Source organism: Salvelinus alpinus, chromosome 1 (assembly GCF_045679555.1).
Source record: "Salvelinus alpinus chromosome 1, SLU_Salpinus.1, whole genome shotgun sequence".
Lineage (NCBI taxonomy): Eukaryota > Metazoa > Chordata > Actinopteri > Salmoniformes > Salmonidae > Salvelinus > Salvelinus alpinus.
In genome coordinates this window covers 102,805,762-102,830,369 of record NC_092086.1, presented here as the reverse complement: position 1 = coordinate 102,830,369, position 24,608 = coordinate 102,805,762, and the positions used below count along the sequence as shown (strand labels likewise).

At 50.5% G+C, this 24,608-nt stretch overlaps 1 protein-coding gene across 2 annotated transcripts in view; it reads left to right on the top strand.

The window, feature by feature from the left end:
• Positions 1 to 23,787, top strand: part of LOC139537166 (phosphatidylinositol 4-kinase alpha-like) — a 34,180-nt gene extending 10,393 nt beyond the window's left edge. Inside the window, exons 17-51 of one of the 2 annotated variants that reach the window (XM_071338173.1) lie at positions 218 to 268; positions 405 to 513; positions 714 to 850; positions 959 to 1,092; positions 3,525 to 3,607; positions 3,831 to 3,901; positions 4,030 to 4,236; positions 4,365 to 4,448; positions 4,531 to 4,620; positions 5,173 to 5,292; positions 5,379 to 5,471; positions 7,231 to 7,387; positions 9,099 to 9,226; positions 9,346 to 9,504; positions 10,803 to 10,954; positions 11,113 to 11,220; positions 11,358 to 11,485; positions 16,158 to 16,316; positions 16,405 to 16,484; positions 16,677 to 16,876; positions 17,670 to 17,757; positions 17,944 to 18,111; positions 18,219 to 18,272; positions 18,521 to 18,641; positions 18,754 to 18,883; positions 19,065 to 19,135; positions 19,342 to 19,414; positions 19,598 to 19,775; positions 19,920 to 20,024; positions 20,505 to 20,630; positions 20,880 to 21,000; positions 21,284 to 21,443; positions 21,546 to 21,635; positions 21,721 to 21,804; positions 22,125 to 23,787. In XM_071338173.1, coding sequence (XP_071194274.1) covers positions 218 to 268; positions 405 to 513; positions 714 to 850; positions 959 to 1,092; positions 3,525 to 3,607; positions 3,831 to 3,901; positions 4,030 to 4,236; positions 4,365 to 4,448; positions 4,531 to 4,620; positions 5,173 to 5,292; positions 5,379 to 5,471; positions 7,231 to 7,387; positions 9,099 to 9,226; positions 9,346 to 9,504; positions 10,803 to 10,954; positions 11,113 to 11,220; positions 11,358 to 11,485; positions 16,158 to 16,316; positions 16,405 to 16,484; positions 16,677 to 16,876; positions 17,670 to 17,757; positions 17,944 to 18,111; positions 18,219 to 18,272; positions 18,521 to 18,641; positions 18,754 to 18,883; positions 19,065 to 19,135; positions 19,342 to 19,414; positions 19,598 to 19,775; positions 19,920 to 20,024; positions 20,505 to 20,630; positions 20,880 to 21,000; positions 21,284 to 21,443; positions 21,546 to 21,635; positions 21,721 to 21,804; positions 22,125 to 22,176 — 4,071 coding nt within the window. In that variant the 3' untranslated portion in view covers positions 22,177 to 23,787. Of the gene's footprint in view, positions 1 to 217; positions 269 to 404; positions 514 to 713; positions 851 to 958; positions 1,093 to 3,524; positions 3,608 to 3,830; positions 3,902 to 4,029; positions 4,237 to 4,364; positions 4,449 to 4,530; positions 4,621 to 5,172; positions 5,293 to 5,378; positions 5,472 to 7,230; positions 7,388 to 9,098; positions 9,227 to 9,345; positions 9,505 to 10,802; positions 10,955 to 11,112; positions 11,221 to 11,357; positions 11,579 to 16,157; positions 16,317 to 16,404; positions 16,485 to 16,676; positions 16,877 to 17,669; positions 17,758 to 17,943; positions 18,112 to 18,218; positions 18,273 to 18,520; positions 18,642 to 18,753; positions 18,884 to 19,064; positions 19,136 to 19,341; positions 19,415 to 19,597; positions 19,776 to 19,919; positions 20,025 to 20,504; positions 20,631 to 20,879; positions 21,001 to 21,283; positions 21,444 to 21,545; positions 21,636 to 21,720; positions 21,805 to 22,124 lie in introns of both variants that reach the window. The other variant, XM_071338162.1, reaches the window with a different exon arrangement.
• The last annotated feature ends 821 nt before the right edge of the window (positions 23,788 to 24,608 follow it).

Sequence of the window (24,608 nt, the reverse complement as noted above, 5' to 3'; positions counted from 1 at the left end):
CGACAACAGGCTTGTGTTAAGGGCCCTACACACTTCATTCAAACTACGCAAACGCAGTGTCGTTTTCACACCTAGTTCTACGTACTTTTGTGGGGTTCAAATTTGGAAACGGCCGTATAAGGCGCTCCGTCGCTCTGTTTGGGTGAAGTGTGTAGCGGCCTTTAGAGGTTAACAGTTTTTTTTCTTGTTAACATTTGTTTATTATTTGTATTTGCAGGCGTCAAGCAGTGCTGGAAACCTTGGTGTACTCGTTCCTGTTATTGCTGTGGTACGTGGGTTGCCTCTATACATTTTTCACTTTCAACAGTTTGTCTAGTAGTGCCTCTGTGCCCGAGTGTCTATACAGTACTCCGTATATAATCTATACACTTAGTATTGATCTAGATCCCCCTCTCTCTGTGTAGCTGACGAAGCGTCTGCCGCCCATCAAGGAAGCGAAGCCTCGCCTGCAGAAGCTGTTCAGAGACTTCTGGCTCTACTCTGTGGTGATGGGCTTCGCTGTTGAGGGATCAGGTGGCTGTTTAACAATGTTAACTTGTACTACAATATTCCAATCAGGATTGGAATACAATATAAAGAATTGACTAAACATTGTTGAAATGGTGGACTAATACCCATCCGATGGAAGGATAAAAGGGGAGTGAGTTATCAGGCTAACAGTCGTCCTGCTATGTAGAAGTCTGTAGGGTTATTAAGGGTTTTGTGTTGTGTAGGTCTGTGGCCAGAGGAGTGGTATGAGGGAGTGTGTGAGATCGCCACCAAGTCTCCCCTCCTCACCTTCCCCAGTGGAGAACCCCTACGCTCTGAACTACAGTACAACTCTGCCCTGAAGAACGACACCGTCACAGCGGTACAGTACACATGCATGCCCACACAACACACGTGTGTACAGACATACACACACACTTGCTACTACACACACACAACTGATGTTCCCTGGGTGTGTGTGTGTTTTCAGGCGGAGCTGAATGACCTGAGGAGCACCATTATAAACCTGCTAGATCCTCCTCCTGAGGTGTCTGCTCTCATCAACAAACTAGACTTCGCCATGTCGACCTACCTACTGTCTGTCTACAGGCTGGAGTACATGAGGTAAGGAAACCACTTAGACCTATTGAGATGCACCCCTGCTAGACTAGGGCTTTCCAACCCTGTTCTTGGAGATCTACTGTGCTGCAGGTTTCCGCTCCAAACCCAGTTGGAACTAACCTAATTCAGCTTATTTAGGTGCACTAGTGTCGGGTTTCAGAACAGCAGCTCTCCAGGAACGGCGTTGGAGAGGCCTGGTCTAGAGTGTACCAGTTGGAGAGGCCTGGTCTAGAGTGTAGCAGTTGGAGAGGCCTGGTCTAGAGTGTAGCAGTTGGAGAGGCCTGGTCTAGAGTGTAGCAGTTGGAGAGGCCTGGTCTAGAGTGTAGCAGTTGGAGAGGCCTGGTCTAGAGTGTAGCAGTTGGAGAGGCCTGGTCTAGAGTGTAGCAGTTGGAGAGGCCTGGTCTAGAGTGTAGCAGTTGGAGAGGCCTGGTCTAGAGTGTAGCAGTTGGAGAGGCCTGGTCTAGAGTGTAGCAGTTGGAGAGGCCTGGTCTAGAGTGTAGCAGTTGGAGAGGCCTGGTCTAGAGTGTAGCAGTTGGAGAGGCCTGGTCTAGAGTGTAGCAGTTGGAGAGGCCTGGTCTAGAGTGTAGCAGTTGGAGAGGCCTGGTCTAGAGTGTAGCAGTTGGAGAGGCCTGGTCTAGAGTGTAGCAGTTGGAGAGGCCTGGTCTAGAGTGTAGCAGTTGGAGAGGCCTGGTCTAGAGTGTAGCAGTTGGAGAGGCCTGGTCTAGAGTGTAGCAGTTGGAGAGGCCTGGTCTAGAGTGTAGCAGTTGGAGAGGCCTGGTCTAGAGTGTAGCAGTTGGAGAGGCCTGGTCTAGAGTGTAGCAGTTGGAGAGGCCTGGTCTAGAGTGTAGCAGTTGGAGAGGCCTGGTCTAGAGTGTAGCAGTTGGAGAGGCCTGGTCTAGAGTGTAGCAGTTGGAGAGGCCTGGTCTAGAGTGTAGCAGTTGGTGAGGCCTGGTCTAGAGTGTAGCAGTTGGAGAGGCCTGGTCTAGAGTGTAGCAGTTGGTGAGGCCTGGTCTAGAGTGTAGCAGTTGGAGAGGCCTGGTCTAGAGTGTAGCAGTTGGAGAGGCCTGGTCTAGAGTGTAGCAGTTGGAGAGGCCTGGTCTAGAGTGTAGCAGTTGGAGAGGCCTGGTCTAGAGTGTAGCAGTTGGAGAGGCCTGGTCTAGAGTGTAGCAGTTGGTGAGGCCTGGTCTAGAGTGTAGCAGTTGGAGAGGCCTGGTCTAGAGTGTAGCAGTTGGAGAGGCCTGGTCTAGAGTGTAGCAGTTGGAGAGGCCTGGTCTAGAGTGTAGCAGTTGGAGAGGCCTGGTCTAGAGTGTAGCAGTTGGTGAGGCCTGGTCTAGAGTGTAGCAGTTGGAGAGGCCTGGTCTAGAGTGTAGCAGTTGGAGAGGCCTGGTCTAGAGTGTAGCAGTTGGAGAGGCCTGGTCTAGAGTGTAGCAGTTGGAGAGGCCTGGTCTAGAGTGTAGCAGTTGGAGAGGCCTGGTCTAGAGTGTAGCAGTTGGAGAGGCCTGGTCTAGAGTGTAGCAGTTGGAGAGGCCTGGTCTAGAGTGTAGCAGTTGGAGAGGCCTGGTCTAGAGTGTAGCAGTTGGAGAGGCCTGGTCTAGAGTGTAGCAGTTGGAGAGGCCTGGTCTAGAGTGTAGCAGTTGGAGGTTAGTTAGTTAAATCTCCTAGTCATTCATATCGTGCCTCCTTGCCAATCCATTTCTCCTCTCTTCTCTCACCAGGATGCTGCTTGTTCTGGACTCTGACCGTTTCTCTTCTCTCACCAGGATGCTGCGTGTTCTGGACTCTGACCGCTTCTCTTCTCTCACCAGGATGCTGCGTGTTCTGGACTCTGACCGCTTCTCTTCTCTCACCAGGATGCTGCTTGTTCTGGACTCTGACCGTTTCTCTTCTCTCACCAGGATGCTGCTTGTTCTGGACTCTGACCGCTTCTCCTCTCTCACCAGGATGCTGCGTGCTCTGGACTCTGACCGTTTCTCTTCTCTCACCAGGATGCTGCTTGTTCTGGACTCTGACCGTTTCTCTTCTCTCACCAGGATGCTGCTTGTTCTGGACTCTGACCGTTTCTCTTCTCTCACCAGGATGCTGCTTGTTCTGGACTCTGACCGTTTCTCTTCTCTCACCAGGATGCTACGTGTTCTGGACTCTGACCGCTTCTCTTCTCTCACCAGGATGCTGCTTGTTCTGGACTCTGACCGCTTCTCTTCTCTCACCAGGATGCTGCTTGTTCTGGACTCTGACCGTTTCTCTTCTCTCACCAGGATGCTGCTTGTTCTGGACTCTGACCGTTTCTCTTCTCTCACCAGGATGCTGCGTGTTCTGGACTCTGACCGTTTCTCTTCTCTCACCAGGATGCTGCGTGTTCTGGACTCTGACCGTTTCTCTTCTCTCACCAGGATGCTGCTTGTTCTGGACTCTGACCGTTTCTCTTCTCTCACCAGGATGCTGCGTGCTCTGGACTCTGACCGTTTCCAGGTGATGTTCCGCTACTTTGAGGACAGAGCCATCCAGAAGGACAAGTCTGGTGAGCTGCATTACACACGCGGTAGACAGGTGCCGTGCACGCGGTAGACAGGTGCCGTGCACGCGGTAGACAGGTGCCGTGCACGCGGTAGACAGGTGCCGTGCACGCGGTAGACAGGTGCCGTGCACGCGGTAGACAGGTGCCGTGCACGCGGTAGACAGGTGCCGTGCGCATATTTCACGCGGTAGACAGTGAGAGAATGTCTCTTTTTGTCTGTGTCCAGGTATGATGCAGTGTGTGATAGCGGTGGGGGACAAGGTGTTTGAGGTCTTCCTACACATGATGGCTGAGAAGGTAAAGGTCATCGGTCAAAACAGAGAAACTGCGTCTCTAGGAGAAGTCGAGAGCAAACTACCTTCTGTGGAGCGTGTCCTCTACAATGATTGGCTGCCTGAGTGCTGTCTCTGTGTTTCTCTCCCCAGCCGAAGACTAAAGCCCATGAGGAGGAGTTGGAGCGCCACGCTCAGTTCCTATTGGTCAACTTCAACCACGTCCACAAGAGGATCCGTAGGGTGGCTGACAAATACCTGTCAGGTCTGGCCGAAACGTTCCCTCACCTGCTGTGGAGTGGCCGTGTACTGAAGACGATGCTGGACATCCTGCAGACTCTCTCTCTTTCCCTCAGTGCAGTACGGACACACACTCACACACTTTCCTTCTCATAACCACCTGCTATTGTTATTCTCTGTGGTCCCTGAAAGGGGTTATTACACAACGTATTGTGGTCTGATGTGTCGTGCTCCTACCTTGTTTGCAGGACATCCATAAGGACCAGCCTTACTATGACATCCCAGACACCCCCTACAGGATCACTGTACCAGACACATACGAGGCCAGAGAGGTAGGAATGTGTGTGTGATATGTGTGTGTGTGTGTGTGTGTGTGTTTTCTAAATAATGGTCTATGTTTCTCTGTGGTTGTAGAGCATAGTGAAGGACTTTGCTGCTCGCTGTGGGGAGATCCTGAAGGAGGCCATGAAGTGGGCCCCCTCTGTCACCAAGTCACACCTACAGGTGAGAGAGACACACACACACACACACACACCGCATTTCGTAAAGGAAAAGCATATACGGATTGGTTGTTTAGCACACAACCGATGCGTGTGCAACTATGGTGCAAAACAGACAGGGTTGGTTTAGATTGTTGACAACATGGAAACTATATTTCCTCCATGTTTATTAAAAACATAAATATATTTGCACAATGAGCACTTGTTTCTCAAACATCGTTACAGTTGTTGGTTAGCTAGCGAATTTGAGCCATATCAGCATTGACATGAAATCAGTTAAAACACCTCAAAACAAGACATGGCAGCAGCTTGTCATTGTTGGTAGGCATCTGGCCATCCAGATTCACAGCAACTCACGGACTTCTGCCTCATTGAAGCGTTTTCGTGACGTTGTCAGCTAACCCATCTTTATGACAACGTGTTGTAGGTGTTCTGCCAAATCATTATTCAAGAAGACAACTAACAAGAGCTTCTCGATTGTCTTTTTGAGGGACTCAAGGTTTCAGATGAATCTTCTCCTATCCCCCGTTGTGTATGTTTTCTCCCTGTTCTCCAGGAGTACCTGAACAAGCATCAGAACTGGGTGTCAGGTCTGTCCCAGCACACTGGCCTGGCCATGGCTACAGAGAGCATCCTGCACTTCGCTGGCTACAACAGACAGAGCACTACACTAGGGGTGAGGAGACAGACGCGCGCGCGCTCGCACACACACACACACACAATTAAACACACATACTAACCAAGTTCCGTCATCCGCTCTAGATCACCCAGCTGACAGAAAGGCCAGCCTGTGTGAAGAAGGACTACTCCAACTTCATGGCTTCACTCAACCTGAGAAACCGCTATGCCGGAGAGGTACAGAGAGACACTGCTACAGGTCTAGACAGGACTCCCGCTATGCCGGAGAGACACTGCTACAGGTCTAGACAGGACTCCCGCTATGCCGGAGAGACACTGCTAGAGGTCTAGACAGGACTCCCGCTATGCCGGAGAGACACTGCTAGAGGTCTAGACAGGACTCCCGCTATGCCGGAGAGACACTGCTACAGGTCTAGACAGGACTCCCGCTATGCCGGAGAGACACTGCTAGAGGTCTAGACAGGACTCCCGCTATGCCGGAGAGACACTGCTACAGGTCTAGACAGGACTCCCGCTATGCCGGAGAGACACTGCTACAGGTCTAGACAGGACTCCCGCTATGCCGGAGAGACACTGCTACAGGTCTAGACAGGACTCCCGCTATGCCGGAGAGACACTGCTACAGGTCTAGACAGGACTCCCGCTATGCCGGAGAGACACTGCTACAGGTCTAGACAGGACTCCCGCTATGCCGGAGAGACACTGCTAGAGGTCTAGACAGGACTCCCGCTATGCTGGAGAGACACTGCTACAGGTCTAGACAGGACTCCCGCTATGCCGGAGAGACACTGCTAGAGGTCTAGACAGGACTCCCGCTATGCCGGAGAGACACTGCTAGAGGTCTAGACAGGACTCCCGCTATGCCGGAGAGACACTGCTAGAGGTCTAGACAGGACTCCCGCTATGCCGGAGAGACACTGCTAGAGGTCTAGACAGGACTCCCGCTATGCCGGAGAGACACTGCTACAGGTCTAGACAGGACTCCCGCTATGCCGGAGAGACACTGCTACAGGTCTAGACAGGACTCCCGCTATGCCGGAGAGACACTGCTACAGGTCTAGACAGGACTCCCGCTATGCCGGAGAGACACTGCTACAGGTCTAGACAGGACTCCCGCTATGCCGGAGAGACACTGCTACAGGTCTAGACAGGACTCCCGCTATGCCGGAGAGACACTGCTACAGGTCTAGACAGGACTCCCGCTATGCCGGAGAGACACTGCTAGAGGTCTAGACAGGACTCCCGCTATGCTGGAGAGACACTGCTACAGGTCTAGACAGGACTCCCGCTATGCCGGAGAGACACTGCTAGAGGTCTAGACAGGACTCCCGCTATGCCGGAGAGACACTGCTAGAGGTCTAGACAGGACTCCCGCTATGCCGGAGAGACACTGCTAGAGGTCTAGACAGGACTCCCGCTATGCCGGAGAGACACTGCTAGAGGTCTAGACAGGACTCCCGCTATGCCGGAGAGACACTGCTAGAGGTCTAGACAGGACTCCCGCTATGCCGGAGAGACACTGCTAGAGGTCTAGACAGGACTCCCGCTATGCCGGAGAGACACTGCTAGAGGTCTAGACAGGACTCATGCTATGCCGGAGAGACACTACTAGAGGTCTAGACAGGACTCATGCTATGCCGGAGAGACACTGCTACAGGTCTAGACAGGACTCATGCTATGCCGGAGAGACACTGCTACAGGTCTAGACAGGACTCATGCTATGCCAGAGAGACACTGCTACAGGTCTAGACAGGACTCATGCTATGCCGGAGAGGTACAGAGAGACACTGCTACAGGTCTAGACAGGACTCCCGCTATGCCGGAGAGACACTGCTACAGGTCTAGACAGGACTCATGCTATGCCAGAGAGACACTGCTACAGGTCTAGACAGGACTCTACTCACTTCTCCTTATTCAACAGAACAATATTGTCCCCAGTGGTTCACATCAGCGTGTGTGTGTTTTCTCCCTCCAGGTGGCAGGTATGATCCATTTCAGTAAGGCAGTGCGTAGCCAGTCAGACCTGTCCAGGCTGATGGTCAGACAGACGACAGAGGCTCTAGATGCCCAGAACCCTGAGGCCTTCACTGAGAACATGTTCAAACTGGCAGCACTGCTCATCAGCACTAAAGGTGTGTGTCTTGAAAAGTGCGGACTTTGGAATGGAATAAATGTACCAAATAGCCCGTTGTTGCGATGCATCATAAGTATTCACACCCCGTTTGGATTTTGTTCCGTTACAAAGTGGGATTGAAATACATTTAATAGATTTTTTTGTTTGTTATTGATCTATACAAAATACTCCATAATGTCAAAGTGAAAAGAAAAGTCTACACACAATTTTTTTTTTTTACACAAATTAAATAACTGAAATCTATAGTTGTTGCATAAGTATTCACCCCTTTGTTTAGGCAAGCCTAAATTAGTTCTGAACTGAAGTCTTCTCTGTGTTGTAGCTCTGTCACCTGTCCTACTGAAGTCTTCTCTGTGTTGTAGCTCTGTCACCTGTCCTACTGAAGTCTTCTCTGTGTTGCTGCTCTGTCACCGTCCTACTGAAGTCTTCTCTGTGTTGTAGCTCTGTCACCTGTCCTACTGAAGTCTTCTCTGTGTTGTAGCTCTGTCACCTGTCCTACTGCAGTCTTCTCTGTGTTGCTGCTCTGTCACCGTCCTACTGAAGTCTTCTGTGTTGTAGCTCTGTACCTGTCCTACTGAAGTCTTCTCTGTGTTGTAGCTCTGTACCTGTCCTACGGAAGTCTTCTCTGTGTTGTAGCTCTGTACCTGTCCTACTGAAGTCTTCTCTGTGTTGTAGCTCTGTACCTGTCCTACGGAAGTCTTCTCTGTGTTGCAGCTCTGTCACCTGTCCTACTGAAGTATTCTCTGTGTTGTAGCTCTGTCACCGTCCTACTGAAGTCTTCTCTGTGTTGTAGCTATGTCACCTGTCCTACTGAAGTCTTCTCTGTGTTGTTGCTCTGTGACCTGTCCTACTGAAGTATTCTGGGTTGTAGCTCTGTCACCGTCCTACTGAATTCTTCTCTGTGTTGTAGCTCTGTCTCCTGTCCTACTGAAGTCTTCTCTGTGTTGTAGCTCTGTCACCGTCCTACTGCAGTCTTCTCTGTGTTGTTGCTCTGTCACCTGTCCTACTGAAGTCTTCTCTGTGTTGTAACTCTGTCACTTTCCTACTGAAGTCTTCTCTGTGTTGTAGCTCTGTCACCTGTCCTACTGAAGTCTTCTCTGTGTTGTTGCTCTTCACCTGTCCTACTGAAGTCTTCTCTGTGTTGTAGCTCTGACACCTGTCCTACTGAAGTCTTCTCTGTGTTGTAGCTCTGTCACCGTCCTACTGAAGTCTTCTCTGTGTTGTAGCTCTGTACCTGTCCTACTGAAGTCTTCTCTGTGTTGTTGCTCTGTGACCTGTCCTACTGAAGTCTTCTCTGTGTTGTAGCTCTGTACCTGTCCTACTGAAGTCTTCTCTGTGTTGTAGCTCTGTCACCTGTCCTACTGAAGTCTTCTCTGTGTTGTTGCTCTGGCACCTGTCCTACTGAAGTATTCTCTGTGTTGTAGCTCCTTCACCTGTCCTACTGAATTATTCTCTGTGTTGTAGCTCTGTCACCTGTCCTACTGAAGTCTTCTCTGTGTTGTAGCTCTGTCACCTGTCCTACTGAAGTCTTCTCTGTGTTGTAGCTCTGTCACCTGTCCTACTGAAGTCTTCTGTGTTGTTGCTCTGTACCTGTCCTACTGAAGTGTTCTGTGTTGTAGCTCTGTACCTGTCCTACTGAAGTGTTCTGTGTTGTTGCTCTGTACCTGTCCTACTGAAGTATTCTCTGTGTTCTCTATTGGGGGGTGTAGAGTGTGATCCTCAGCTGCTGCACCACCTGTGTTGGTCTCCTCTGAAGATGTTTACAGAGCACGGCATGGAGACGGCTATCGCCTGCTGGGAGTGGCTGCTGGCTGCTCGCACAGGAGTAGAGGTCCCGGTAAGTATCTGGAGACATCTGTTGTTGCACTTTAAGTACCATTGTGTATTTGTGTGGGACTGGCATTCAAACCCACACTAACATGGGCATCTTTCTCCCCCACCCCCCTCTCTCTGCAGTTCATGCGTGAGATGGCGGGGGCGTGGCAGATGACAGTGGAGCTGAAGATGGGCTTGTTCTCTGATGCGCAGGTGGAGGCTGATCCCCTAGCAGCCTCGGAGGAGAGTCAGCCTGTCCCTTGTCCCCCCGCCGTCACACCTCACTGCATTTGGATAGAGGTGTGTGTGTGTGTGTCCTGTCTCTGGCAGCATTAGTTCATTTTTTAAATTTTGGTTAAAATACTAGAGTAAGAGGACTTTACCGCATAAACGGCTTTGTGTGCTTTCTCTCCCTTTCAATTCAAGGACATCTCTCTCCCTTCTCTCTCCCTTCTCTCTCTCTCCTCTCTCCCCTCTCTCTCTCCTCTCTCCCCTCTCTCCCCCCTCTCTCTCTCCCCCCTCTCTCTCTCCCCCCTCTCTCTCTCTCCACTCTCTCTCTCTCTCTCTCTCTCTCTCTCTCTCTCCCCCCTCTCTCTCTCCACTCTCTCTCTCTCTCTCTCTCTCCCCTCTCTCCTCTCTCCCTTCTCTCCTCTCTCCCTTCTCTCTCTCTTTTCTTTCCTTCTCTCCTCTCTCCCTTCTCTCCTCTCTCCCTTCTCTCCCTTCTCTCTCCCCTCTCTCCCCTCTCTCCCCTCTCTCCCTTCTCTCTTCCTTCTCTCTCCCCTCTCTCCCTTCTCTCTCCCTTCTCTCTCCTCCCTCTCTCTCTCCTCCCTCCCTCTCTCCTCCCTCCCTCTCTCCTCCCTCTCTCTCTCCTCCCTCTCTCTCTCCTCCCTCTCTCTCTCCTCCCTCTCTCTCTCCTCCCTCTCTCTCTCCTCCCTCTCTCTCTCCTCCCTCTCTCTCCCTTCTCTCTCCTCCCTCTCCCTCCCTCTCTCTCCCTCCCTCCCTCCCTCCCCCTCTCTCCCTCCCTCTCTCTCCCCCCCTCTCTCCCCCTCTCTCCTCTCTCTCTCCTCTCTCTCTCCGTCCCCCTCTCTCCATCCCCATGTCTGTCTCTGTCTCTCCGTCCCCCTCTCTGTCCCTCCGTCCCCCTCTCTGTCTCTCCGTCCCCCTCTCTGTCTCTCCGTCCCCCTCTCTGTCTCTCCGTCCCCCTCTCTGTCTCTCCGTCCCCCTCTCTGTCTCTCCGTCCCCCTCTCTGTCTCTCCGTCCCCCTCTCCCCTTCTCTTTCCCCTCTCTCTCTCTCTCTCCCTCTCTCTCTCTCTCTCTCTCTCTCTCTCTCTCTCTCTCTCTCTCTCTCTCTCTCTCTCTCTCTCTCTCTCTCTCTCTCTCTCTCTCTCTCTCTCTCTCTCTCTCTCTCCCCTCTCCTCTCTCTCTCTCCCCTCTCCTCTCTCTCTCTCCCCTCTCCTCTCTCTCTCTCCCCTCTCCTCTCTCTCTCTCCCCTCTCCTCTCTCTCTCTCCCCTCTTCTCTCTCTCTCTCTCTCTCTCTCTCTCGCTCTCCCCCTCTCTCCGCTCTCTCCTCTCTCGCTCTCTCCCCTCTCTCGCTCTAGTTCTTGGTCCAGAGGTTTGAGATAGCTAAGTATTCCAGTGAAGATCAGGTGGAGATATTCGGCAGCCTATTACAACGCTCGCTCTCCCTCAACGTGGGCGGAGCCAAGAGCAACCTCAACCGCCACGTAGCCGCCATCGGACCCCGCTTCAGGTCCTCTCTCTCTCACACACACACACACACACACACACACACACACACACACACACACACACACACACACACACACACACACACACACACACTAGATCCAGTTTCTGATTCAGAAAAAATGAACCACTCATTGATGCAATCATTGTGTGTGTGTGTAGGCTCCTTACTCTGGGGCTAGCACTGCTCCACTCTGACGTAGTCACCAACGCCACCATCAGGAATGTCCTCCGAGAGAAGATCTACTCCACTGCCTTCGACTACTTCAGGTACACACACACACACACACACACACACACACACACACACAAGTTCTACTCCACAGTCCGACTCACTACTAACATGGGAAATAACTTTCCCTCTCTAAATCGGCATCTTTTAAATAATTTTATCCTCCCCCCTCTAGCGCCCCCCCTAAGTTCCCTACCCAGGGGGACAAGCGTCTGCGTGAGGACATCAGCTTCATGATCCGTTTCTACGCCAGCATCCTGTCAGACAAGAAGTACCTGGCGGCGTGCCAGCTGGTCCCTCCCGGTGAGCTAGGCGCCGTGCCCAACCCCAGCACCCTCTCTGCCGGGATATTCGGATCGTTAATTGTGTCCAGCACTTCTCCGATATCGATGCTAAGTAAGCCTACAGCGGTGGGGCTGGCTGATTTAACAACCGCACTACAGGAGTACGTTTTTACACAGGTCAAATCTGACACCTGAACGGGCTCTCCCTACGCTGCTGATGGATCGATACATCTGCGCTCGCTCTGTGTGTGGGTCTCGCTCGCTCTGTGTGTGGGTCTCGCTCGCTCTGTGTGTGGGTCTCGCTCGCTCTGTGTGTGGGTCTCTCTCGCTCGCTCTGTGTGTGGGTCTCTCTCGCTCGCTCTGTGTGTGGGTCTCTCTCGCTCGCTCTGTGTGTGGGTCTCTCGCTCGCTCTGTGTGTGGGTCTCTCGCTCGCTCTGTGTGTGGGTCTCTCTCGCTCGCTCTGTGTGTGGGTCTCGCTCGCTCGCTCTGTGTGTGGGTCTCTCTCGCTCGCTCTGTGTGTGGGTCTCTCTCGCTCGCTCTGTGTGTGGGTCTCTCTCGCTCGCTCTGTGTGTGGGTCTCTCTCGCTCGCTCTGTGTGTGGGTCTCTCTCGCTCGCTCTGTGTGTGGGTCTCTCTCGCTCGCTCTGTGTGTGGGTCTCTCTCGCTCGCTCTGTGTGTGGGTCTCTCTCGCTCGCTCTGTGTGTGGGGCTCTCTCGCTCGCTCTGTGTGTGGGGCTCTCTCGCTCGCTCTGTGTGTGGGGCTCTCTCGCTCGCTCTGTGTGTGGGGCGCTCTCGCTCGCTCTGTGTGTGGGGCTCTCTCGCTCGCTCTGTGTGTGGGGCGCTCTCGCTCGCTCTGTGTGTGGGGCTCTCTCGCTCGCTCTGTGTGTGGGTCTCTCTCGCTCGCTCTGTGTGTGGGGCTCTCTCGCTCGCTCTGTGTGTGGGGCTCTCTCGCTCGCTCTGTGTGTGGGGCTCTCTCGCTCGCTCTGTGTGTGGGGCGCTCTCGCTCGCTCTGTGTGTGGGGCTCTCTCGCTCGCTCTGTGTGTGGGGCGCTCTCGCTCGCTCTGTGTGTGGGGCTCTCTCGCTCGCTCTATGTGTGGGGCGCTCTCGCTCGCTCTGTGTGTGGGGCTCTCTCGCTCGCTCTGTGTGTGGGGCTCTCTCGCTCGCTCTGTGTGGGGCTCTCTCGCTCGCTCTGTGTGTGGGGCTCTCTCGCTCGCTCTGTGTGTGGGGCTCTCTCGCTCGCTCTGTGTGTGGGGCTCTCTCGCTCGCTCTGTGTGTGGGGCTCTCTCGCTCGCTCTGTGTGTGGGGCTCTCTCGCTCGCTCTGTGTGTGGGGCTCTCTCGCTCGCTCTGTGTGTGGGGCTCTCTCGCTCGCTCTGTGTGTGGGGCTCTCTCGCTCGCTCTGTGTGTGGGGCTCTCTCGCTCGCTCTGTGTGTGGGGCTCTCTCGCTCGCTCTGTGTGTGGGGCTCTCTCGCTCGCTCTGTGTGTGGGGCTCTCTCGCTCGCTCTGTGTGTGGGGCTCGCTCGCTCTGTGTGTGGGGCTCTCTCGCTCGCTCTGTGTGTGGGGCGCTCTCGCTCTGTGTGTGGGGCGCTCTCGCTCTGTGTGTGGGGCGCTCTCGCTCTGTGTGTGGGGCTCTCTCGCTCTGTGTGTGGGGCTCTCTCGCTCTGTGTGTGGGGCTCTCTCGCTCTGTGTGTGGGGCTCTCTCGCTCTGTGTGTGGGGCGCTCTCGCTCTGTGTGTGGGGCGCTCTCGCTCTGTGTGTGGGGCGCTCTCGCTCTGTGTGTGGGGCGCTCTCGCTCTGTGTGTGGGGCGCTCTCGCTCTGTGTGTGGGGCGCTCTCGCTCGCTCTGTGTGGGGCGCTCTCGCTCGCTCTGTGTGTGGGGCTCTCTCGCTCGCTCTGTGTGTGGGGCTCTCTCGCTCGCTCTGTGTGGGGCTCTCTCGCTCGCTCTGTGTGTGGGGCTCTCTCGCTCGCTCTGTGTGTGGGGTTCTCTCGCTCGCTCTGTGTGTGGGGCTCTCTCGCTCGCTCTGTGTGTGGGGCTCTCTCGCTCGCTCTGTGTGTGGGGCTCTCTCGCTCGCTCTGTGTGTGGGGCTCTCTCGCTCGCTCTGTGTGTGGGGCTCTCTCGCTCGCTCTGTGTGTGGGGCTCTCTCGCTCGCTCTGTGTGTGGGGCTCTCTCGCTCGCTCTGTGTGTGGGGCTCTCTCGCTCGCTCTGTGTGTGGGGCTCTCTCGCTCGCTCTGTGTGTGGGGCTCTCTCGCTCTGTGTGTGGGGCGCTCTCGCTCTGTGTGTGGGGCTCTCTCGCTCTGTGTGTGGGGCTCTCTCGCTCTGTGTGTGGGGCTCTCTCGCTCTGTGTGTGGGGCTCTCTCGCTCTGTGTGTGGGGCGCTCTCGCTCTGTGTGTGGGGCGCTCTCGCTCTGTGTGTGGGGCGCTCTCGCTCTGTGTGTGGGGCGCTCTCGCTCTGTGTGTGGGGCGCTCTCGCTCTGTGTGTGGGGCGCTCTCGCTCTGTGTGTGGGGCGCTCTCGCTCTGTGTGTGGGGCGCTCTCGCTCTGTGTGTGGGGCTCTCTCGCTCTGTGTGTGGGGCTCTCTCGCTCTGTGTGTGGGGCTCTCTCGCTCTGTGTGTGGGGCGCTCTCGCTCGCTCTGTGTGTGGGGCGCTCTCGCTCGCTCTGTGTGTGGGGCTCGCTCTCTCTCTCTGTCTCTGTCTGTATCTATTTCAATATATCCATCTATAGCTGCTGTGGAGCTAGGTGCAGATCTGCCACTTGTGATAAAATGCATGATTTATTATTATTCTACACATATCATGCCGATCCGCCCCCTCAGCTTGATTTGTCAGCAAAAACAAAACACAAATTGAGAAATTCAAGGTTTTTCTTCTCAACAACCCACACCTTTCCTCCTCTCCGTCCCTGGCACCCCCGAGAACAACATGATCTCACTCATAACTCATCGGATCGCACCAGGTAGAAACTAGCCCTAACCACAGATCTAGGATCAGATTACTCTACCCTCAATGGTAACCATTTACCATTAGGTGGGTGAAATAACCCCTGACCCTGTATCAACGGTTATGGGTAAATTCTACCACCACCTGTGGGAACAACGCATGGCCATCTCATATAAGACCGGGCTAACGCTATAAAGTTCACCATATCGCAGGTCAACTCCCCCTCCATTGACTGCTGACACAATGCTCACTACCTCATTTATATTTTCCTCTGGTTCACAGTATCTTTTCATATGGATGGTGATGCATGTCGGTCTCGATTTAGAATAAATGAATGCATTGAGAGAAAGAAAGTGATGCCTGCCAGTGTTGATCTAGACTTGAATGAATGCATTAAGCGATATAGAGAGAGATGCCAACCAGTGTTTATTTAGATGAATGCAGAGAGAGAATGTGAAGCAATTCAGAGTCAGAGGGACAGACATAATTACAGAAAGAGATGGGAAGAGATAACGGATAGAGTTAAATGAAGTACCAGAATTTTTTCTGATTAGATCACATAGTCAGGAAAGTCTCAGGGCCCAAAATATAAGGGATAGAAAGAGGCAGGTAGTGTGTGTGTGTCAGCCTGCTGAGTGTCCCTGTGTGTGTGTGTGTGTGTGTGTGTGTCAGCCTGCTGAGTGTCCCTGTGTGTGTGTGTGTGTGTGTGTGTGTCAGCCTGCTGAGTGTCCCTGTGTGTGTGTGTGTCAGCCTGCTGAGTGTCCCTGTGTGTGTGTGTGTGTCAGCCTGCTGAGTGTCCCTGTGTGTGTGTGTGTCAGCCTGCTGAGTGTCCCTGTGTGTGTGTGTGTGTGTGTGTGTGTGTGTGTGTGTGTGTGTCAGCCTGCTGAGTGTCCCTGTGTGTGTGTGTGTCAGCCTGCTGAGTGTCCCTGTGTGTGTGTGTGTGTGTCAGCCTGCTGAGTGTCCCTGTGTGTGCCAGCCTGGCTGAGTGTCCCTGTGTGTCAGTCAGCCTGCTGAGTGTCCCTGTGTGTGTGTGAGTCAGTCAGCCTGCTGTGTGTGTGTGTGTGTGTGTGTGTGTGTGTGTGTGTGTGTGTGTGTGTGTGTGTGTGTCAGCCTGCTGAGTGTCCCTGTGTGTGTGTGTGTGTGTCAGCCTGCTGTGTGTGTGTGTGTGTGTGTGTGTGTGTGTGTGTGTGTGTGTGTCAGTCAGCCTGCTGTGTGTGTGTGTGTGTGTGTGTGTGTGTGTGTCAGCCTGCTGCGTGTCCCTGTGTGTGTGTGTGTGTGTGTGTGTGTGTGTGTGTGTGTCAGTCAGCCTGCTGTGTGTGTGTGTGTGTGTGTGTGTGTGTGTGTGTGTGTGTGTGTGTGTGTCAGCCTGCTGAGTGTCCCTGTGTGTGTGTGTGTGTGTGTGTCAGCCTGCTGAGTGTCCCTGTGTGTGTGTGTGTGTGTGTGTGTGTGTGTCAGTCAGCCTGCTGTGTGTGTGTGTGTGTGTGTGTGTGTGTGTGTGTGTGTCAGCCTGCTGAGTGTCCCTGTGTGTGTGTGTGTGTCAGCCTGCTGAGTGTCCCTGTGTGTGTGTGAGCCTGCTGAGTGTCCCTGTGTGTGTGTGTGTGTGTGTGTGTGTGTGTGTGTGTGTGTGTGTGTGTGTGTGTGTGTGTGTGTGTGTGTGTGTGTGTGTGTGTGTGTGTGTGTGTGTGTGTCAGCCTGCTGAGTGTCCCTGTGTGTGTGTCAGCCTGCTGAGTGTCCCTGTGTGTGTGTGTCCGTCGGTGTGTAGACAACCAGGACCCGTCGTTGAACAGTCTGTCAGTGATGACGGCCCAGGACCCCAGGAGCACCATGTCTCATGACTCCCGCTCCCAGCAGAGTGGCCAGAGTGGCTGGATCAACACCTACCCTCTGTCCTCTGGCATGTCCACCGCCTCCAAGAAGTCCGGTAACAGAACACACACACGCCCACGGACAGACGCAATATGCTCACACACACACACACTGAGATCTGATCATGTCCTTTCTGTCCCTAGGCATGTCTAAGAAGAGTAACAGAGGGACTCAGCTCCATAAGTACTACATGAAGCGCCGGACCCTTCTGTTGGCCTTACTGGTGAGCCCTAGAGGGAGATTGTTACTGTGGAAGGTTTCATTTTTTGGGGACATTCTGGAGACCTTGACAAAGACATTACCATTGACTCTCCCTCCTTGCTATTCAATTACATTTTGTTGCTAGGACTGATGTGCTTTCTCTCTTTCTTGCTCGGTCTCTCTGTCTCTCTCTCTCCTCTTCCCCCCTCTCTAGGCCAGTGAGATTGAGCGGTTAACTACCTGGTACAACCCTCTGTGTACCCAGGAGTTGGCCATCGCTACAGAACAGTCAGTGGAGACCAGCATCGCCAACTGGAGGTCCAAGTACATCAGCCTCAGTGAGAAACAGTGGAAAGACAACGTCAACCTGGCCTGGGGTATATCTCCTTACCTGGCTATGCAGCTACCTGCCAGGTACACACACAGTCTCACACCAACACCTACACCATGGTTAGAATTTCTTGGGGAAAAGCTTTGGATTCATTCCACCTCTAACTTTTGTTGTCATGTTTAAGAACGGTGTTTGGGTTAACCCTCTCGTGTCTGTATGTTCAGGTTTAAGAACGGTGTTTGGGTTAACCTTCTCGTCTGTATGTTCAGGTTTAAGAACGGTGTTTGGGTTAACCCTCTCGTGTCTGTATGTTCAGGTTTAAGAACGGTGTTTGGGTTAACCCTCTCGTGTCTGTATGTTCAGGTTTAAGAACGGTGTTTGGGTTAACCCTCTCGTGTCAGTATGTTCAGGTTTAAGAACGGTGTTTGGGTTAACCTTCTCGTCTGTATGTTCAGGTTTAAGAACGGTGTTTGGGTTAACCCTCTCGTGTCTGTATGTTCAGGTTTAAGAACGGTGTTTGGGTTAACCCTCTCGTGTCAGTATGTTCAGGTTTAAGAACGGTGTTTGGGTTAACCTTCTCGTCTGTATGTTCAGGTTTAAGAACGGTGTTTGGGTTAACCCTCTCGTGTCTGTATGTTCAGGTTTAAGAACGGTGTTTGGGTTAACCCTCTCGTGTCTGTATGTTCAGGTTTAAGAACGGTGTTTGGGTTAACCCTCTCGTGTCAGTATGTTCAGGTTTAAGAACGGTGTTTGGGTTAACCCTCTCGTGTCTGTATGTTCAGGTTTAAGAACGGTGTTTGGGTTAACCCTCTCGTGTCTGTATGTTCAGGTTTAAGAACGGTGTTTGGGTTAACCCTCTCGTGTCTGTATGTTCAGGTTTAAGAACGATGTGATCGTGGCTGAGGTGACCCGGCTGGTGAGGCTGGACCCTGGAGCGGTCAGCGACGTACCTGAGGCCGTCAAGGTGAGTCACTGTTGAACTACAGGATATCTGCAACACAGGAGTGGCCAATGCTTATGATACCTCAAATAGGTTTTTATGAAAGATATGTTTTTTTTTTATGTCAGAGCCAAACGGTTCAGGATTAAAAGTGGTGTTTCTAATTGAAAGTTCTTTGTCAATCTACCAAAATGTATTTATGTTTTCCAGTTCCTGGTGACATGGCACACCATTGATGCAGATTCTCCAGAGCTGAGTCATATCCTGTGTTGGGCTCCTGCTGACCCTCCCACCGGCCTGTCCTACTTCTCTTCCATGTACCCCCCGCACCCCCTCACTGCTCAGTATGGGGTCAAAGTACTACGGTCCTTTCCTCCGGTACGACACACACTTCATACACACACACGCTAAGGTCGTTTCCTCTGGTACGAAACACACACACACACACACACACTATACCGTCACTAATCTATCTCAATCTCTAGGATGCCATCCTGTTCTACATTCCTCAGATTGTTCAGGCCCTGCGCTATGACAAGGTGAGTGACACTACATTTAACTAGCTGCTGCATTTCTACAATACAGTGTGTGTTTGGTTTTACTTTCATTGTGGGGAACAGAAGTCCTAACAAGGATAGTAAAGCAAGTAACATTTGGACAGGTGGGGACATTTTACCACTGGGAAAAATGCAATTTTAGAGGTCAGGGTTAGCTTAAGGTGTAGGGGTAAGGAAAAATAGGGTATCAATTGTTTAGTAAAAGGTGTGTGTGTGTATTTGATTGGCAGATGGGGTATGTGAGGGAGTACATCCTGTGGGCGGCCCAGAAGTCTCAGCTGTTGGCCCATCAGTTCATCTGGAACATGAAGACTAACATCTACCTGGACGAGGAGGCAAACCATAAAGACCGTGAGACATACGTACACACACTCTCATACTCACTCACACTTACTTGCGTGTGCACTCACACACTTACCACTCCTCACACTCTCGCTTGTCTCTTCCCTCTCCCTCTGTGTAGCTGACATCGGGGATCTGTTGGAGGAGATGGTTGAGGAGATAATAGGTGCTCAGTCTGGTGCAGCTAAAGACTTTTTCCAGAGAGAGTTTGACTTCTTTGACAAAATCACCAACGTATCTGCCATCATCAAGTAAGACCCTCTCTCTCTAATCAGAACTCTCTCTCTCTCTAATCAGAACTCTCTCTCTCTAAATCAGAACTCTCTCTAATCAGAACTCTCTCAGAAATCTAACCAGAACTCCAGTCCCTATATAGTCCACTACTGTCAACCAATTAGTTTCTGGATATAAAAGTGTTGGTGTTTTTATTAGGCCCACCCCAAAGGGAGATGAGAGGAAGAGGGCCTGTCTCAAAGCTCTGTCTGACATCAAAGTCCAGCAAGGTAACAACAGCTGGGAGACATCCATGTTGCTAGGTCTGTGGGTGCAGGTGCATGTTTGATTACAGTGAGGTGTATGAGAATAGTTTTGACTTAGGTGTTTTTACCTCTAAGCAGTTGATTCCTGTATATGTAATTTGTGCTATGTGGAAGCAGTAGTCACTGTGTGTGTCTGTCCATCTCGCCCCCCCCCGGTGGCCATCCTCCAGGCTGCTACCTGCCCAGTAACCCAGAGGCCATCGTATTGGACATCGACTACAAGTCTGGAACACCCATGCAGAGGTACTCACTCACTGATTTTATCAATTTGATTGATTGATTTCATGCCTGACAAAGACCTTCCAGTTGAAACGTTGCAATAAAGTACACAGGAGCATTCAATTGTGTGTGGATATCTATTCCTTTATGGAATAGAAGCCCTTCTCACAGGATCTATATCTGACTGCTGTCTCCGTTCTCTCCCAGTGCTGCCAAGGCCCCGTACCTGGCTAAGTTCAAGGTGAAGCGTTGTGGGGTCAGTGAGCTGGAGAAAGAGGGTCTGCGTTGTCAGACTGACTCCCAGGACGTGGAGTCGGGTGAAGATGTAGCTCGCAGGATCGTCTGGCAGGCCGCCATCTTTAAAGTGGGAGACGACTGCAGACAGGTAGGATAGATAGACCAACACATGCGCACACACCACAAGCATATTTTACATACTCAGCACTTATAAACAATTTTATTTTCAATCAGCATTTTTTGGTATTTTCTTTTCCTCTCTCTCTCTCTCAATCTCTCCCTCCCTCCCCAGGACATGCTGGCTCTCCAGATCATTGGTCTGTTTAAGAACATCTTCCAACTTGTGGGTCTGGACCTGTTTGTGTTTCCCTACAGAGTTGTGGCTACCGCCCCTGGGGTATGTACACTTATCCCCTACACCAGGGCTAGGCAGCTAGATTGTCGCAGGCCCGTTTTTGTTGGCAGTGAATGGTTCAGGGGTCTGGGAAAAATGTTATAATAATAATTTGTACACTGAAAATTGACCAACTATCCCCAAAAATATATTCGTATTTCCAAATACAATAATTTCATACCTTGATTACATTGAGACACGATCACAGATTTTCTAAATTCAACAAATTTTTAGCTTAATTCTTGGTGATTTGAGTCTTTCTTGAGCAAAAACTGAAATCCCCACTTTTGGGGGGGGGGGGGCATAATTACTAGCGGGACGGTTTTGGCCCACGGGCAGCCTGTTTCCGTCCTCTGCCCTACACCTTACCTCCTATACCCTAACCCCCTAACCCCTGCACTCTAATCTTTATTAAACCTTCATCTTTGTCTTGTTCTGTGCACTGTAGCATCACAGTAATGGTTTTCCTGTCTCTGTGTCCAGTGTGGTGTGATTGAGTGTATCCCAGACTGTAAATCTCGTGACCAACTGGGCAGACAGACAGACTTTGGGATGTACGACTACTTCAGAAACCAGTATGGAGATGAGTCCACTCTGGCCTTCCAGAAGGTGAGATGACTGTGCTGTCCTACGACCCCTAAACTCTGACCCCTTACCTGATCCTCGTCTGTGCCATTATTCTTAATTAATCAGAAATTCAGGATTATTAAAAAAAGAGAAATACTCTTGAGTACATACAGTATGTCATTAAAATGGATCTGTTGCCTTAATAAACATACGTCAACTATTTTACTTCACCAACATGGTTTATACAAGGTACTTCCTAATCTCTTCCTCTCTCTTTCCCCTCCTCTCCAGGCGAGGTATAACTTCATCCGTAGTATGGCTGCTTACAGCCTGCTGCTCTTCCTGCTACAAATCAAAGATAGACACAACGGGAACATCATGCTGGACAGCAAGGGACACCTTATCCACATAGGTAAAAAATCATCCACATTGTTACACAATCACCCATCCTTAACCTCGTCCAAAACATCATCCACATGGGAACACAACTGTCCTTAACCTCATCCAAAACATCATCCACATAGGAACACGATCATCCACATAGGAACACGACCATCCTTAACCTCATCCAAACCATCATCCACACAATCAATCATTAATTTAATACAGCAATGGTGGACATCTTTTATCTCTTTGTGACAATAAATATATGAATTGAATTTATAATAGTTGTCTAAAACAGCATCTGCTTTCAGACTTTGGCTTCATGTTTGAGAGTTCTCCTGGTGGTAACCTGGGCTGGGAGCCGGACATCAAGCTGACTGATGAGATGGTGATGATCATGGGAGGCAAGATGGAAGCCACTCCCTTCAAATGGTTCATGGAGTTGTGTGTCAGGGGGTACCTGGCCGTCAGGTAAGTGTGTGTGTGTGTGTGTGTGTGTGTGGGGTCTCAATCTTATTTGCATCTAAACGGTCTTTCTGTGGGTTAATTCTATTTTTGTTCCACCTCTCTCAGGCCCTACATGGATGCAGTGGTGTCTCTAGTCACTCTGATGCTGGACACTGGACTACCATGCTTCAGAGGACAGACCATCAAACTGCTCAAGTCAGTACATCAATAAACCACATGGGAGCATAAATTAGGTCGTGCCAAGTCTCGTGACCATTTCTGACCATGTCTGTGTTCACAGGCAGCGGTTCAACCCCAGTATGAGTGAGAAGGAGGCGGCTGCTTTCATCATCAAGGTCATCCAGAGCTGCTTCCTCAGCAGCAGGTAACACCAATGGCCCTGTACCATTCCAGCTCCTTTCCTCACTCAATGGCCCTGTACCATTCCAGCTCCTTTCCTCACTCAATGGCCCTGTAACATTCCAGCTCCTTTCCTCACTCAATGGCCCTGTAACATTCCAGATCCTTTCCTCACTCAATGGCCCTGTAACATTCCAGCTCCTTTCCTCACTCAATGGCCCTGCTCACATTCTAGTCTCTCGCTCCTTTCCTGACGCCTATGGCCCCAACTCGGCCAGAGGAAATATCCATAATGCTAACTGTCTATATACACATGCTGACTGTCTGTTTTCTGTCTTTCCTCAGGAGCAAGACCTATGATATGCTTCAGTATTACCAGAACCAGATCCCATACTGAAGACCTGCTGCAGTATTTTCACATACTGGGACCTGTCTGATATGAGTTCTTATTCCCTATATAGGCAGTAACCTCTTCTTTAGACTCTATGTAAGGTCAGAGGTTGTCCTATATACAAAGTAATTATCCTTGGCTTGCTAGCCAGCTAGCGTCCAGCAACTTATGCACTTTATAGATCGCTGTATTTCACCCACCTGATTGGACCCTGATCAAGAGCTGTTATGCTAGACTAGAGAAATCACACTAACCAATCAATCAACCAAACAACCAATCACACAACCTGTAACTGAACTCCAATACAATCAGCAAATCCCACGATCATAATCCATATATCACGTATCCATGTCTTGATACAATCACATAGTGAGTGTCCCCGTCCTGTAGTCAAAAGCGATGAGTAGATATTTTCTCTGGGGACATTTCTAATGGTGGAGCTAGTGACTATATCTGTCTTGAGTCAGTTACATACTGTGTGTGTATCCGCGCCAAGGTTGGTGGATCCAGTACAGAATAAACCAGTGTTGTTTACCTACTAACCCACTAACTCTGCATGTCTCATGACCAGACCTAGTAGTAACATGGATTTAGTAGCGTTCTTAAACAGGTGTGTGTGTGTGTGTGAGATTCTGTTTGGAGACATTCCTCTTTCTGCACAAAGACAGATTTTATTCACCTTCAATCCTGTACTTGAATCTCCAGGATTTGTGTTTAGTATTACAATGGTGGTGGGGGGGTGGTGGTGATTTTACAGTGACGATGAAGACCCAAAAAGCCATTTCTCTAAACCTTGGCACAAACAGATGGGTAGTATTACATGACAACTATACTCCTCTGATGTTATGCTAGATGTTACCTTCTTAATGTGTGTCAACATATGAGATTTCTGTCATAATCTCTTCAGAAACCCTTCTGTTTATGAAGATATTTTACTTGGTAGTCTGTAAAGATAATTCATCTTACATTTATCATTTTAGATTAGATGGTATGTATTCTTTTTGATCTGAATGGATATGTTTCATTATTATTTTACTTAGGGTATTTCATCTTAAACATCCATGTATGTATTACAGAGTATGTTTGTAATATAACGTGGGCGGCAGGTCAGCTAGCGGCCAGGAACCGAAAGGTCGCTGGTTTGAATGCCCGAGCTGACTAGGTGAGGTATCTACCAATGTGCCCTTGAGGAAGACACTTATCCATAGTGACTTACAGGAGCAATTAGGGTTAAGAGTGTCTGCTAAATGAGTAAAAATTGACATATGAAGTATATTAAGGTGTACTGTATTTCAGGGCTCTACAGTGTAACCATTTTACTCACATATAAATGTTCTGCTGTGTGACCTGGAGTTTTAATGTAGGCATACCAGTCCACCTAGAAAAAGTTAAAGGATTCTAGCTTTAATACTTCAAATATTTTTAATTGTGTGTATTCATTTCAACTTAGGTGTACACATGCTCATTGTAAAAAAAGATCAGTGTAGAGAGCCCTGCTATGTACTGTAGGTTGTAATGGCTAACAGGACATGCATTTCAGACCAATGGGATGATAAAGAGCTGTTCCATTATTAGTATTTTGGACTGTTGTATTGTGATAAAGTACTGAAACATAAACCCCAGTTCATGTGAGTGTAATTTTATCTATACTGAACAAAAATAGAAATGCAACAATTTAAACTGTTTTACTGAGTTACAGTTCATATGAATTAAATTCTTAGGCCCTAATCTATGGATTTCACATGACTGGGCAGGGGTGCAGCCAAGGGTGGGCCTGGGAGGGCATAGGCCCACCCACTTGGGAGCCAGGACCAACCAATCAGAATGAGTTTTTCCCCAGAAAAGGGCTTTGTTAAAGACAAAAATACTCCTCAGCACACCCACCCTCCTCCGTCAGACTATCCCGCAGGTGAAGCCAGATGTGGAGATCCTGGGCTGGCATGGTTACATGTGGTCTTCGGTTGTGAGGTCGGTTGGACATACTGCCAAATACTCTAAAACAACGTGAGGTGACTTATGGTAGAGAAATTAACATTAAACAAAAGCCCACTCTAAAATGTGCAGTTCTCACACAACATAATGCCACAGATGTTTCAAGTTTTGAGGGAGCGTGCAATTGGCATGCTGACTGCAGGAATGTCCATCAGAGCTGTTGCCAGAGAATTTAATGTTTGTTTCTCTACCATAAGCCGAACAGAATTGCATATTATCGATGGCAATATGAATGCACAGAGATACCGTCACATGATCCTGAGGTCCATTGTCGTGCCATTCATTCGCCGCCATCACCGTGTTTCAGCATGATAATGCACAGCCCAATGTCGCAAGGATCTGTACACAATTCCTGGAAGCTGAAAATGTCCCAGTTCTTCCATGGCCTGCATAGTCACCAGACATGTCACCCATTGAACATGTTTGGGATGCTGTGGATCGACGTG